The following is a 12,690-nucleotide window of genomic DNA, read 5'->3' on the forward strand; positions in this document are numbered from 1 at the left end:
AACAGAAATTGCACTGGCTGTCATAAAACCGAATGTTGGCACGTGGTCGGCCCACGTTTTGAGGCATAGCGAGATGCTGAAGAGCACAAGTGCAACCTGGAGGAGTACAAGGAATACCTGCAACAAAGGGCGCAGCTGAAAACGAACTAGCCCATCCAGTTTCATCTGCCTCCGCATCCCACTCTCTTCTAAAGTTCCTCCTTTTTCCCGAGCTGCCTCGTACGAATTGAGACATTGCTTTCCTAAGATGGCCCCAAACGCAGCGATGATGCTAAGCGCTAGGCTCATATAGGCAAGAGTTTGTATCCAGACAGTTGAAGAGGAATATCCCGTAGACGAGGAAAGATCGCTGATATCATGTGCAGCACTTGACCCGTTAACAGTGATTGCTATGAGCTGCACCAAGAGGGCATTGGTAGTGTCTGCCGGGTCGGGCTGCATTCCGATGACGAAAGTAGCGATGACAGTTGAGAGCAGACCAGCCTGATTTTCCCATGAGATTTGCGTTGATTAATATAGAAACGAATGCACAAAAGTCAAGATCACAAATATATCGCCTTGCGCCCGGTTGAGGAAGTCATCATCATATTCATTCGAAATTTTCTTGTATTTTGCCCAGAACTTTGACTTATCATCTTTGCCATGTTCTCCTGTGATCGTAGATTCTCGAAGGACTTCGAGAATGTGCTCCAGCGTATCTGACCTTTGATAAAATATAGTCAGACGTCAAGTGCATGGCGCTGATGAGTTGACACTCACATATTCTTAGCAAGATTTCCTTCGATGCACACCACAGAACTTTCCTTTGCGTTATCCGACTCGATCCCATTGTCCGGGGCCTGCTGTGGGGAGTTTGACCTTTGAGACAATATAGTTAGATGTCAAGTTTGCTTTACTGGTTAGTTGACATTTACATATTCCTGGACACCACACATTCCTCGCTGGTGTTATCTGGCATCATTTGATCCTGGATCTGCTCCAGGGTGCTTGACCTTTGAGATAACAGAGTCAGATGTCGAGTATACCATGCTAATTGTTGGACACTTACACGTTTTTATTATGGTCGACCTTGATAGACGTGGCAGGTTTCTCAGTCACTGCGTTCACATCAATTGTATTCCTGTGTGTCCATAAATTTATGGTCAGCTCAGTCTAACTTGCCACTTACTCGTTATTCGGGAGGTTGGTATCTGCAGGTACAGGACTAGATCGTGGGGGCGTGCTGTGCATGCCTCCTGCTGTAGTAGAGTTAGAGGTGGAAAGAGAGAGAGAAGAGTGGAGGAAATGAACAGTTTCGGCGCTACTGCCAACGGTTATATACAATTTGCGAGTGAACCTTCTACACACAGACCGAGCAAGCCAAACCCTTACGTGTTGTGAATGACCTGTGGTGACTAAATCCACATTCTTATCGGACGCCAAAACCTTGTGACTGGTTGAGCCGGATACAAGGTGCCACAGAATCAAATCCCTGAGACAGGCGTTTGAAATCTGCCGAGACGCTCATCTCGAGGGATGAGCTTACTAGACAATTCTTGATTCTCAACAGTGCGCTGAAATACTAGATCAGCGACTGCAGGAAACGAGGGGGAAATGGTGACCGGAAGTATATGACTCGGACTTGCGTGGTCACTGTGTTGGTGTCAATTTTGACACAGAAGCATGCTCTTATCTGGCGCCAAAGCGTGCTGCATATGTAGCTGATGGTCCTGGGAGAAGTGGGATGAGGTCCAAGAGAACGAGTATCTTTTAAGGCAAAACCATCTGTGTTGTGTTCCGAAGTAGCGCATGCTTCTCCACTAGTATCCATTATGAGAAATCCACAAGCTAGTGCAGCACGTGGTGGCTCTGACCCCACAGGATAGAACCTAACCTTTAACAGTCTGGTGGGCGAGACGCTCATTTCGGCATGATTGGTGATCATTGGCGCTCAGAGCTGGTAATATCGAACATTCACTAGTGCTGTTAATATCCTGGACAGGTTGCAGCCAGAACAAACATACAATGTTGCTAGGTTCGATAGCTCTGATCGTGTATTTTATCTCTGCTCCAACTCTTGAAAGGACTTGGAAGTAGGAAATGTGCGTGACTCACCCGATTACCTACAAAAGATATTCGGTTGGATATGAGGGGCGAGCCACAGATGCTGGTGGTCAATAACCTCTGGACACAAGATCTGTCAGAAAATCTATCAGAAAAAGAATTGAAGGCTGACCCGCTCTGGCAGGCTGGAGCGTTGGCTGAAATGCCATTGTTGTCTATTGTTTTGCAAACTTATGCGAACGTCCGGTCTCAGGCTCTACTATGTCATACCAAGTTGTTATGCGCGTCATGGCTACTCTCTCTACCCTGCTCTTTCACTAGTGATTATACTCCTGGCCTATTCATCATGTAATGGACCTAACAATAATTCTCCGCCTCCCCCCTACATCCTCCAAACATACCACATATCAAACCTTGTCTTCCAGCAAACGCCCTTGCCGACATCTCCAATCATTAAGCCGTACTTCGTGCCATCTGCAAATTCCACTCTGGGCTTTCAATTCACATGAAAGTCAAAATATAATTATTCGAGCAGAATTGGCTATGTGACAGTGGACACTAATGAAAGCACTGATGATTATAACTTGCGGCTATCTTAAACGTAAACAGGACGCCTGGCATAATCATGCTACGCTCGACACCCAAGCAGTCCCTGCAGCCAGGTACTCCCCACTCACATTATCCTCCATGTGCTCATCTCTGGTGTTGTCCCATCTTCCTTCTCTATCACTCACTCTCTTAGCTCTGACTTTTCTCAGAGTGAAATGTGGCAAAGCACGGTGCGCAAGCTTACCCATCCAAATGAACGTTCGGCGCACCCGAACGCTCGGAGTCCGTTGCATCCATGTCCCCATTTTATCCGCACGTGAAAACCAGGTGGGTATGCTAGGCACATCGAAGAGGACATTCCTTGTTGGATCTGGACAAGATGAAAGCACGTTTCATGCCCATTACTGGGTGCTGGAAAGTGCAGTGCAAGACAAGGACGAGTTGAAGCATCGTTAGGTTCCCGTCATCGCCCGACTTGGCTTGCAAAAATACTTTTATCAAACAAGTCCTAGCAAAATGAACATGGATTCGTCCGATAAGACGCCCATGACCTCATGCACCAGATTCCAGACAAAGGTATCAAGAACTAGCTAGATCATATACGTCAACTCCTACCAAACACCACTTGAATAACTGATCACAGTTAGTATTTGTTAGCGAACGACGTAATAACCTATGTAAGTCAACGAACCACTTCCAATGTTGTCACGGCTCCTCACAAGAACTAGGGCAATTTGATATACCTCGCTCTCATAACAGAATGTATGCCCATAATCCCAAAGTTCCTCTTCAACCATATCGACCCAAGCGCACCTCTATTTGTTTTCGGGAAAGTATTTGACATCCCTCGACTCGATCAAGCCATAGGGATCCTCTTGCTTCATTGGCACGAAGTCAAGGATCCAGAAGGTCAGGTTATCGATGATCTTGGTTGTTATACTGTTTGGGAAACCGTTCAACAACACATCGAGATTCCTGAACCTGCTCAAGCTCGGTGAGACGACTTTGGACATTCCTCTTCGGTGATTAAGTGCGTGACCATCATGGATGTCTCGTGGACGCGAACCCCAGCTTGGGTCGAGCTGACATCTCCTAGCATACATCACAATCATGCATCCTTTTGATCTCTCGCATCGCTTGGGTTTGCAGAAACTCGCTCGAAAAGCCTGGAATCATTATTAACGAATCGTCCTTCTCCCCAGCACTAGGTTTCCCTTCCTCCGGACGATCACGTATTATGCTTCGATTCCCTTTACTACATAAGCGCTCATCATACATGGGAATGGGAAATAGACGATTCTCTTGCATGGAGATTTGTAGGCCAACGCATGCGGTGGACTGCGAGCATGGAAAAGATTGCCGATGCGCATGCCTGACGCGCCATGAATGAACCAACTCACGTGAGTGAAAGTTTCGGGCATAGGTTGCTCTACAGATCTGACTTTTAATAGTATATATCGATCCACATATGGCACGGCGACTTCAGCCAGCAATGCGAGGAGTTTCCTGTGGATCAGTGCTTCGCCCTGTTGTCTGTTATTGCGCGCAGGGTGTCTGAGGTACAAAAAGAACTTCGCATACGAAAAGGGATTGAGGCCACGCATGTTATCATGACGAGCGATGAAAGGGACCCGTAGTGTGGTCAGATGTTGGGGCGGTTGGGGCGGACGTGGGTAGATTATGCGGCGGAAGGGACAGAGGAGATCTATGGAAAATCGTGAGCCGATTAGCATTCTTACTTAAGTTGTGGCTGCTATCGGGCATCCGGTGTTCATCCATGCCATCATTCGGTGGAATGGAACTGGCTTCGTTGGCACTCGTGGTTCGAGGATGTCCACACTAGCTATGTAGTCGTAGGATACAGTCGTGGCATGACGGAGTGACTCGGCTCATTAGATGGGGGTGGCCGGGTGCGAACGACCACTGATGCTGATTGGAATGCTAGAATCGAGACTAATTTGCGCTTCACAAATAATTCGCTACAATGTTATGTATTTATGATGCACATGATGGTCGTTCTCCAGCTCGAATCCACTGCAGGCGAAAGCAAGCTTAATCTTGGTGCACAATACTGGAAACGTTCCCTTCCTGACGGGGGATCAACAATCAAGACGCACCAAGACATGCAGATATTTTATGCTAGTCTACAGCGAGCTGTAAGGTGAGCAGTTATGAGACATAAGACTCGAGCTCGAAAGTTTGTTGGAGAGGTGTGCTACTCGCTTGATGTCTCGGTAGGGCTTGAAACTGTGAAGACAGATATCGGACGCATGTGCAGTCGGTTATGACTGGTTGGGAGCAGACGATGATGGCGAACTGCCTCGTGTCTTGGGCGTCTATGGAAGCGAGGATGGTTAGCGTGGTGAAGCGACATAGAAACGCACAATACATGCACTTCCGTAACTTAGAGAAAGACACCCACAATGCTTCGGTCAACACCATCAATTTCCAGTAAAATATCACAGCTCATTCCAAGCACCGCACCCATTCGAACTTTTGAAGATCATGAGGACGAAGTAAGGGCAGTCGCAGTGTTTCCCGATAAACGACGAATGATTACGGGCTCGGCGGACAAGACACTTCATCTTTGGGACTTGGAGACAGGTGTTGTGTTGAAGAAGATGGAAGGGCATAGTATTAAGGTGCAGGCATTGGCGGTGTCACGAAATGGTCAAATAATAGCAAGCGGTGATATTGCTGGAGAAGTCATCGCCTGGCATGGAGAAACTGGCGAATCCATCACCCAACCCATCAAAGCCCACTCCAATTGGATCAACTCGGTGGATTTTTCACCGGATGAAATGGTGCTGGCCACTGGTTCATGGGACTACACGGTCAAGTTTTGGAGTACCAAAACGTGGCAGATGCAAGGAGATCCAATCGAGTGTGGCAGTTTGGTCTACTGCGTTCGATATTCGCCTTCTGGTGAACTTCTTGCCATCGCAACAGGCTCAGGTATCCAAATTTATAATCCAGGCACAAGGGAACAAGTCGCATCTTTGACAGGTTGGAGCCTGTCACTTGCATGGACGCCCGATGGTACACGCCTTCTTTCAGGAGGCAGAAATTCCATATTTGAGTGGGACACATCAACCCGGCAGCAGGTTGGTCATCGCTGTAAAGGCCATACTGATCAGATCAATGACATTGCCATTCATCCCGCTGGCACCCTCGTCGCTTCTGCAACTCAAGACAAGCATGTCCATCTCTGGCGGCTCTCAGATCAACGAACCATCGCCGTCTTCCAGCATTCATTCCGTACGAATTGTGTCACGTTCTCTGTGGACGGCAAGCACATCCTCAGCGGAGGTTCTGATAAAAAGATCTCAGAGTGGGCAATACCAAAGGACGCTCATTCAAAGGCGAGTTTCCATTTCTGACTCTCATTACGCAATTCGAGCATCCTTCGTGCAGATCCTTGACATCACAACAGCCCGTGATGCATGTCTAACTGGGGACTTGTCTATTGCTGAAGAGCTCCTCACCCAAGATGTCCACACCAACGTCGACGACTTTATTTTATATGCCAATCGTTCATTCGTCATGGCTCGGAAGCACGACTGGGACCATGCTCTTGATGATGGAATCGAGGTGAGATGGACCGACCCATTGCATCATGGCCCTTTTACGAAAGGCTAATTTTCATCCGTAACGTAGTCCGTCAACATTCGGCCATCATTGGTAGGCTTCATCACTAAAGGCATCGCCCTCTGCGGAAAAGGCCACGTCCAGGAAGCAAGGATAGCATTCAATGTCGCATCCATGTTTACCAACCAAAATTCACAAACCAACCAATTTCTTCTCCTGATCAGGGTACATTCAATTCATCTCCCATGCTATCTGCTTCATCTGGTATTCCAGGCCATCGCACTCTTTAACGCAGATCAACACGAGGAAGCAATGCTGCTCATCAAAGACCTGGCTGCCGCTTGTCCCAATGTTGATCCTCTCGCATATCGTGTCGTGGAAGTGAGTGTCATGTGTCCACACTCGATCATCAATACTGATCTTTTCAACTCGCACAATAGACATATCTGCGTGTTCAGCTCGGAATCAAAGCTTTCGATGGCGCGCGTCACGACGAAGCTGCTGATCACTTCACCACCGCTGTCGATTCAGGCGCATTCTCATCAAAATTCATGCCTCAAATCTACGAGGACTTGACTATGGTGTGTCAAGATGATGCACACATGATACTTTCCATAACCTAGTGCTTTGTCCAGCTCTTCGGCTGGGATCTCGAGTCCTTGTTGCTAACTACACACCAAAAACGGTGTCAGGCACTCCTTTCGGCAGGTAAAGTCGACGAGGCCCTCGAAGCACACAAATACATGATGAACGCCATTGACGACATTACGAAGGCCAGCTGTCTCGAGTGGTCCAACGGCAAGTCTTCCGTCGTGTCACCGACAACTATCATGCTCACCCGCACGTCACTCAGAGTTCAAGGAGAAATGCAGCACGCTCGCTGCGGACAACGACCGTATTCTTGGCGTATGTACCTCTATCCTTACCTCTTTCGATACTGACTATTATGCAGGCAGAGATCCCCGGTCAAGATCACGATGGATATGATGCAGATCCCAATTTTTTCTATGGAATGCATGAAGTGCGTGCAAGAGCGTATCCTTCTGTTCTATCGCTCTTAATTCGTTACAGCATTCTCAGATTTCCAGGCCAAGACTTCAACAGCGCCCTGGGCGCCTCAAAAGACTTGGGCTCGCTATGACGAGGAGGCCTGAGGCAGCTCCTGCACCTGCAACTGCAACTGCACCACCCACCACCTCACCACCAGTCGCTGTCACCACCACCATCAAAACTCATTTACGACACCTATTCTCCTGGTCACCCCATCATGCAACGCCGCCCGTTGTCGATGTTTCATTCAGGAAGGCTAAAGAGGTGGATCAGGTCGATTCTTATCAGCGTATCCCGGTTTTCTGATGCGAAGATTCACAGCGTAATATTGCTGCGGGTGCTCCTGGCCCAGACCCGGACATCGTACCTGATGAATATTTCGATACTATCGAACCAGACCCTAATACGCAACAGCAACAGCAACAGCAACCGCACCAGAAAGCAGTAGCAGTACATACAGACCCTGGTGAACATGGAGGCGGAAAGTCCTGTGTCTGCTGCTAGCGGGTTTTTGAATGTCTCACGAATCCTTCAGTTATCGTCGATCTTGTTATGATATCTTTATCGACTTAAAGCAGTATTCTATCGCGTAACCAATCATGAACCTCCCATCCACCATCTGTAAAGCTTCACTTGCGCATCAGTTGCTGAATGAGAGATATCATGCGCGTGTGCAACCAAAGCCAACGATTCCTCATTCAAACAACTCTTGTTGACTGTACAGTGGCAGGACATGCAGCGGTTCAAGTCTTTCGGCATCATTCTACACAGCACTGCCATTCACATCGAGAATCTGCCTGACCTTTCAAAAAAAATAGTCAGACGTCAATAGCGCGCTGAAATACTATATCGGCGATTGGAGGACGCGAGGGAGAAATGGTGACTTGCGTAGTGATTGCGTCGGCGTCAACTTTGACACAAAAGGATGCTCTTATCTGGCGCCAAAGCTTGCTGCATATGTGGCTGATGGTTCTGGGAGAAGTGGGACGAGGTCTAAGAGAACAACAAGCATATTGAAGGCAGAACCATCTGTGCTGTCTTGGGTGAGCACTCGGTGAATGTAGGCACCGGAAGTCAGGAACATTCAATTAAGAGCACCCAAATATAGCGCATATTGAAATACCAGCAACATGGACCTGCTCCGAAACGGACACACCAACTACGGTTGACAAGACTACTACTACTTTCCGTTCCCCCAACCTCGATGCACTCTGATGCTATTTTCGACACGTTCCTGGTGACTTCGTCGGTTCTTTTCTTTGTAAATGTGCTAATCGAACCATTGCGTACCCAGGATCCGGGCTCACAAGTGCTTTTCTCCTAAACCACTAATGAGCGTTTCTCAACTAGCCCAGCTGCTTCCAGCACAGTCAGACCTTACTGGATTTTACCTCCCGGTATTAACGATTCCCGGGTACCCTCAGGTGTTTTGGGGTACAACAGATTTCCCCAACTCTCGGTGTCCCTCAACTTAAACGCATCGCTCCGATATGATGTGCTATAAATATGATAACAGAAAGTGCCCTGTCACAATCGACAGTATTCGGATATCAGACTGTCCAACCCGTATCGTCAGGTAAGAATCGTAAGATTTGCACGTTATCCGCCGTGAATACTTTTGAACTGTCCTACTCACTGGCTTGGCACAGATATTATCCGAATAGACGATCTATGCGACAAGGCTCTTCTCTGATAAATACCAGGTGAGGCTCACCTGTCATAATTGTCCATCCTGCCATGCTTTCTTCTTACAACGTACTCATCGTCGGTGCCGGTGTAGCAGGCCCAGCTCTTGCCCATGCCCTTGCCACAAAGACATCTGATAAGCGGCGTGCTCCTTTGCGGATAGCTCTACTTGAGCGTTGCTTGTCGAAGCCAGACCGTATCGTCGCCGAATTGCTCCAGCCTGGTGGCGTCACCGCGCTTAAGCAGCTTGGTCTGGAGTCATGCCTCGAGGATCTTGGCTCTGTTTCTTTGTTAGGTTATCACATTCTGCGAGGGGAGCAGGGCATTTGCGCCTCGTTCCCGGAAGGCCATGACGCCCGAGCTTTTGATCATGGAGCGTTTATCATGGCCTTGCGCGACCGCGCACAGCGGGCGCCCAATGTTGACGTGATCGAGACTACAGTAATCAGTCTCATCGAAAATGAGGACACACATCGCGTAATAGGTGTTCATGCCTCCAAAGCAGGTGGTCAGCCAGAGTCATATTTTGCTGACCTCGTCATTGTCGCGGACGGCTCCTCATCCAAGTTCAGAACTGCTGTCCTCGGAAGCATGCCGTATGAGCCTTCGCAAAAGGGTTACTTGGCAGGTCTGATTTTGAAAGACCTGAAGTTGCCAGTACCCCAGTATGCCACTATGATTGTACTCAAACGCGCTGGACCGGTCGTCCTTTTTGAGCTCCCCAACAATGAGTATCGGATGCTGGTCGAATTAAAGGAGTCGCCGCCAGATCTCAAGGTTCGTAATTCTGCCTTGTTGTGCTGTCGTGATCGCCCTCACTTACCATCAATATTGCAGGAGTATATACTGCGCGACATTGTTCCCCAGCTTCCATCGTCGATCCGCGTGCCTATTCTCAATGCTCTAGAAACATCGCGCGTGCGACGAGCACCGCATTATTACCTTCCGCCCACAAAGCAGGGAGAACGTAGCAAGGCAGGCGTGTTTCTGCTGGGAGATTCATTGAATATGCGTCACCCGCTGACTGCGGGTGGAATGACGGTCGCCTTGAATGATGCAGTCATCCTCTCTGATCTTCTGGCCCACGTCGAGAGCTTTGGCAACTGGGATGAAATCTCGGCTGTCCTCAGGAAGTGGCACCACATGAGAAAACCGCTCGCATCCACTATCAATATTATGAGCATGAGCTGGGCTGGGATATTTTCGGCCCATGGTACGTCAATATCAGCCGTCGAATGCTTGAAGGCTTATGATCGTAGGCGAGGCGTTTGACATTATGCAGGAAGGAACATTCAAGTTTTACGGGAAAGACGTCAAGTATTCCCACGAGCCCATGTCATTATTAGCAGCTGGGTCAGTGATATATCGATGATTGTCACGCTCGTGCTGATCTGGTTCAGGATCCTGAAATCTCCGTCGTTGCTGGTACGCAATTCGATCACCATGGTGGTATTCTCCATCTGGGTGTTGTTCACCCATCCTAGACCTGGGAATAAATATGCTCCGCGATTTTACGAATACCCGTTGCTTCTGGTTAAAGCGCTGAACGTCGTAAGATCATCCGATGCGTTTTCTGCAACATGTTGATTGATTTTTATGGTATAGATATGGACTATTGGCGTCGTGATGGGGCCGGTGATGTGGGCAGAGATGTGATCTTGTGATCTTAGATGAGTTTACAAATAGTTCGACTGATGGAATGCCCGCAATAGAGGCTTTCAATATTATGCTGGATCACTTATGATTGACTTGTTCTTCTGACTCGCACACTGCCAAGTCTAGTGCAGCTGGCGTGGAGCCAACTGATATAGGGCCTAGTGTTGGACGCCACAACGGTTGACACTCGCAAGTCATGTCGTCGTCGTGTCGACATCATCATTGACAGGTGTTGTTTGATGGCGTGAAGTGACTTTCAGGTAACTTCAAACCTTAGTTCTCGACATCCTGTTGACGGCTGTTTCATCAATGCATCAGCATTGGACAGAGCTCCAACGTGGTCACATATTGCGACAAGGAAATGAACCCTGGTGTGGCATGAAGTGCACAAATGACACAATCATCACCAATCAGCGGGCAGCATCGTAGTATATTTTCGTATGTATTCGTTATAAACCTTCCCCGAGACGAGTAGTGAAAACTTCCAAAGGTCAAATTTTAACGAAACGAACACTGTCAGTCTACCCTCAAGAAATCACCGATTGCCTTGAAGTAATAATCCCTATCCTCGAAGAACGCGATATGACTCTTCGCGAACCTGACCCACTTAACTTTAGGTATTTTCTCGATGAAAGGAGCAATCACGTAGTCCTGAGCTCCCTCTTCAGGCCCATTCGTGACGAGTGTGGGGCATGGAATACGATGAAGGCGGTCAATCACTGACCAAGTTCTCAATGAACCAATCGAGTGGAATTGTGCGGTCCCTGACCTGAATTTCAGGACTGAGCTCAGAGTCCTCCAGAATTCGAGTGGTTGGTACGCTTACATGGCATTCGACACGGTGGGATCTTCTTCCACGGAAGCAAACGAAGCAACCAGCTCTTCGGGCCAGGGTATCGTCTGGCATGTGTGCTTGTTCATAAAAACTTGGATGGCTGCTTGGTACTCCGCCGATGAGACGGTGCCTTCTCTCTCATGTTTCAACACCATCTCCTTGAACTCTACCGGAAAAGCTTCCAGATATCCCAGCATACTCTCGTCCCACAGTTGCTCCGAGGGTGGAGAGCTGGATATGACTAGACGATGGAGGCCGGGAGGTTGGCGCTGGGCGACATCCCTCCCCACGAGTGCCCCAGAAGATCAAAGTCACTCTCGACACCAAGCTGCACGAGAAGGTTGTCGAGTTCGTCCATGAATAGTTCTGGGGTCCAGAATTCGGCAGGTTTGTCGCGAAGATGGGTAGATTTTCCGATGCCGAGTTGATCGTAGAAGATGACTGGGATGCCGTATAGAGAATCAATCTCGGTATGCGATATCATGTAGATGTGAGACATCCATGAAGCGTGACAAGTGGCCGTTTGCCTGAATTGAGGTCACCAATGACGTTGTACCAGGTTTGGTATGTCTCGTCACCGACTTTGAAGTTGACAGTGCCCGTGGTACTATTCATCAGTGGGGTAGGGGGTATTATCTGGAATGATAGGCATTAGTCCATCAAATGAGACTCGTTAATGTGTGAGAGACATGAGATCTCAAGACGCGGGATATATGGGTCGCTTCAATTGACCATGTGGAATCAGCGAAAAGGTCCTAGATTGCAAATAAGACGGAGGCCGAGGTCTGCTCGTTACGAACGTGACGTCCATAATAGGGAGTACTTCGGCGCTTCGCGTTGCAGATAATCAATTACAGTACCACGGTTCATTGCACCCAAAATATCTCCTGCAGCTTGCCAACAGCCTTTGCGAAGACATGACTGACACGAATGACTCTTCTGCGATTCCAAATGCCATCATATGTGTGATTGATCCAGAGCAGGATACTTTCCGTGCTCTAGCAAGTACCGATACCTCAAAACGAACGCAGGATTCGCTTGAAATGTACGCAGTGTGAAACAGAAATGGAGAAACCTCGGAATTGCTCAAAGGTCAGTAGTCCTATATCTGGATACTGTTGTGGGAATTCGCCGAGTGTGACACAATCACTTTCAGTGTAGGAATTCATTGTGTTGCTCACCAGAGGCAGGCCTTGCCACTGGAACGACATTGAATATTGAAGTCTAAAGGGTTGACACCGTGCATATGTAGTGCCAACAGAAAGACTGGTGAGCGCACTATG

The 12,690-nt window shown here is 48.3% G+C and overlaps 6 protein-coding genes across 6 annotated transcripts; 4 read left to right on the forward strand and 2 right to left on the reverse strand.

Annotated features, from left to right (window-relative positions):
* F5891DRAFT_236777 (uncharacterized protein) lies at positions 1–1,443 on the reverse strand (the record flags this gene model as incomplete). The annotated part of the gene is made up of 7 exons (XM_041371030.1): positions 1,372–1,443; positions 1,169–1,303; positions 1,049–1,120; positions 915–992; positions 760–858; positions 532–703; positions 1–483 (listed from the first exon to the last, which is right to left on the reverse strand). Coding segments are annotated over exons 2-7 (966 nt in total), but the record flags the coding sequence as incomplete, so codon positions are not given.
* A 1,877-nt stretch (positions 1,444–3,320) lies between these two features.
* On the forward strand, positions 3,321–3,685 carry F5891DRAFT_1077674 (uncharacterized protein). The gene has a single exon (XM_041363404.1). The coding sequence runs from the start codon at positions 3,357–3,359 to the stop codon at positions 3,588–3,590; it is 234 nt and encodes a 77-aa protein (XP_041216916.1). The 5' UTR covers positions 3,321–3,356; the 3' UTR covers positions 3,591–3,685.
* A 108-nt stretch (positions 3,686–3,793) lies between these two features.
* On the forward strand, positions 3,794–4,562 carry F5891DRAFT_1077676 (uncharacterized protein; the record flags this gene model as incomplete). Its single annotated transcript, XM_041363405.1, has 4 exons — positions 3,794–3,992; positions 4,044–4,196; positions 4,230–4,309; positions 4,352–4,562. Coding segments are annotated over exons 1-3 (251 nt in total), but the record flags the coding sequence as incomplete, so codon positions are not given.
* A 414-nt stretch (positions 4,563–4,976) lies between these two features.
* Positions 4,977–7,682, forward strand: F5891DRAFT_236838 (WD40-repeat-containing domain protein). Its single transcript, XM_041371031.1, has 8 exons — positions 4,977–5,954; positions 6,007–6,183; positions 6,250–6,561; positions 6,621–6,761; positions 6,816–6,978; positions 7,034–7,086; positions 7,133–7,201; positions 7,252–7,682. The coding sequence occupies exons 1-8, from the start codon at positions 5,016–5,018 to the stop codon at positions 7,534–7,536; spliced, it is 2,139 nt and encodes a 712-aa protein (XP_041216918.1). The 5' UTR covers positions 4,977–5,015; the 3' UTR covers positions 7,537–7,682.
* A 2,312-nt stretch (positions 7,683–9,994) lies between these two features.
* Positions 9,995–10,647, forward strand: F5891DRAFT_1077702 (uncharacterized protein). Its single transcript, XM_041363406.1, has 4 exons — positions 9,995–10,129; positions 10,176–10,269; positions 10,317–10,467; positions 10,522–10,647. The coding sequence occupies exons 1-4, from the start codon at positions 10,060–10,062 to the stop codon at positions 10,570–10,572; spliced, it is 366 nt and encodes a 121-aa protein (XP_041216919.1). The 5' UTR covers positions 9,995–10,059; the 3' UTR covers positions 10,573–10,647.
* A 441-nt stretch (positions 10,648–11,088) lies between these two features.
* F5891DRAFT_1132142 (proline-specific peptidase) lies at positions 11,089–12,022 on the reverse strand (the record flags this gene model as incomplete). The annotated part of the gene is made up of 4 exons (XM_041364725.1): positions 11,089–11,341; positions 11,399–11,638; positions 11,686–11,873; positions 11,921–12,022. The coding sequence occupies 4 exons, from the start codon at positions 12,020–12,022 to the stop codon at positions 11,089–11,091; spliced, it is 783 nt and encodes a 260-aa protein (XP_041216920.1).
* Positions 12,023–12,690: the final 668 nt, after the last annotated feature.

The sequence above is a fragment of the Suillus fuscotomentosus genome (genome assembly GCF_016647785.1).
Source record: "Suillus fuscotomentosus strain FC203 chromosome Unknown F5891scaffold_201, whole genome shotgun sequence".
Lineage (NCBI taxonomy): Eukaryota > Fungi > Basidiomycota > Agaricomycetes > Boletales > Suillaceae > Suillus > Suillus fuscotomentosus.

Coding starts and splice junctions, on each gene's coding strand:
- F5891DRAFT_1077702 (XM_041363406.1), top strand. CDS start 10,060: ATGAGAAAACCGCTCGCATCCACTATCAATATTATGAGCATGAGCTGG. Junction 10,270..10,316: donor ATGTCATTATTAGCAGCTGG/GTCAGTGATATA, acceptor GATCTGGTTCAG/GATCCTGAAATCTCCGTCGT. Junction 10,468..10,521: donor TGGTTAAAGCGCTGAACGTC/GTAAGATCATCC, acceptor TTTATGGTATAG/ATATGGACTATTGGCGTCGT.
- F5891DRAFT_1077674 (XM_041363404.1), top strand. CDS start 3,357: ATGCCCATAATCCCAAAGTTCCTCTTCAACCATATCGACCCAAGCGCA.
- F5891DRAFT_236838 (XM_041371031.1), top strand. CDS start 5,016: ATGCTTCGGTCAACACCATCAATTTCCAGTAAAATATCACAGCTCATT. Junction 7,087..7,132: donor ACAACGACCGTATTCTTGGC/GTATGTACCTCT, acceptor ACTATTATGCAG/GCAGAGATCCCCGGTCAAGA. Junction 7,202..7,251: donor TTTTCTATGGAATGCATGAA/GTGCGTGCAAGA, acceptor AATTCGTTACAG/CATTCTCAGATTTCCAGGCC.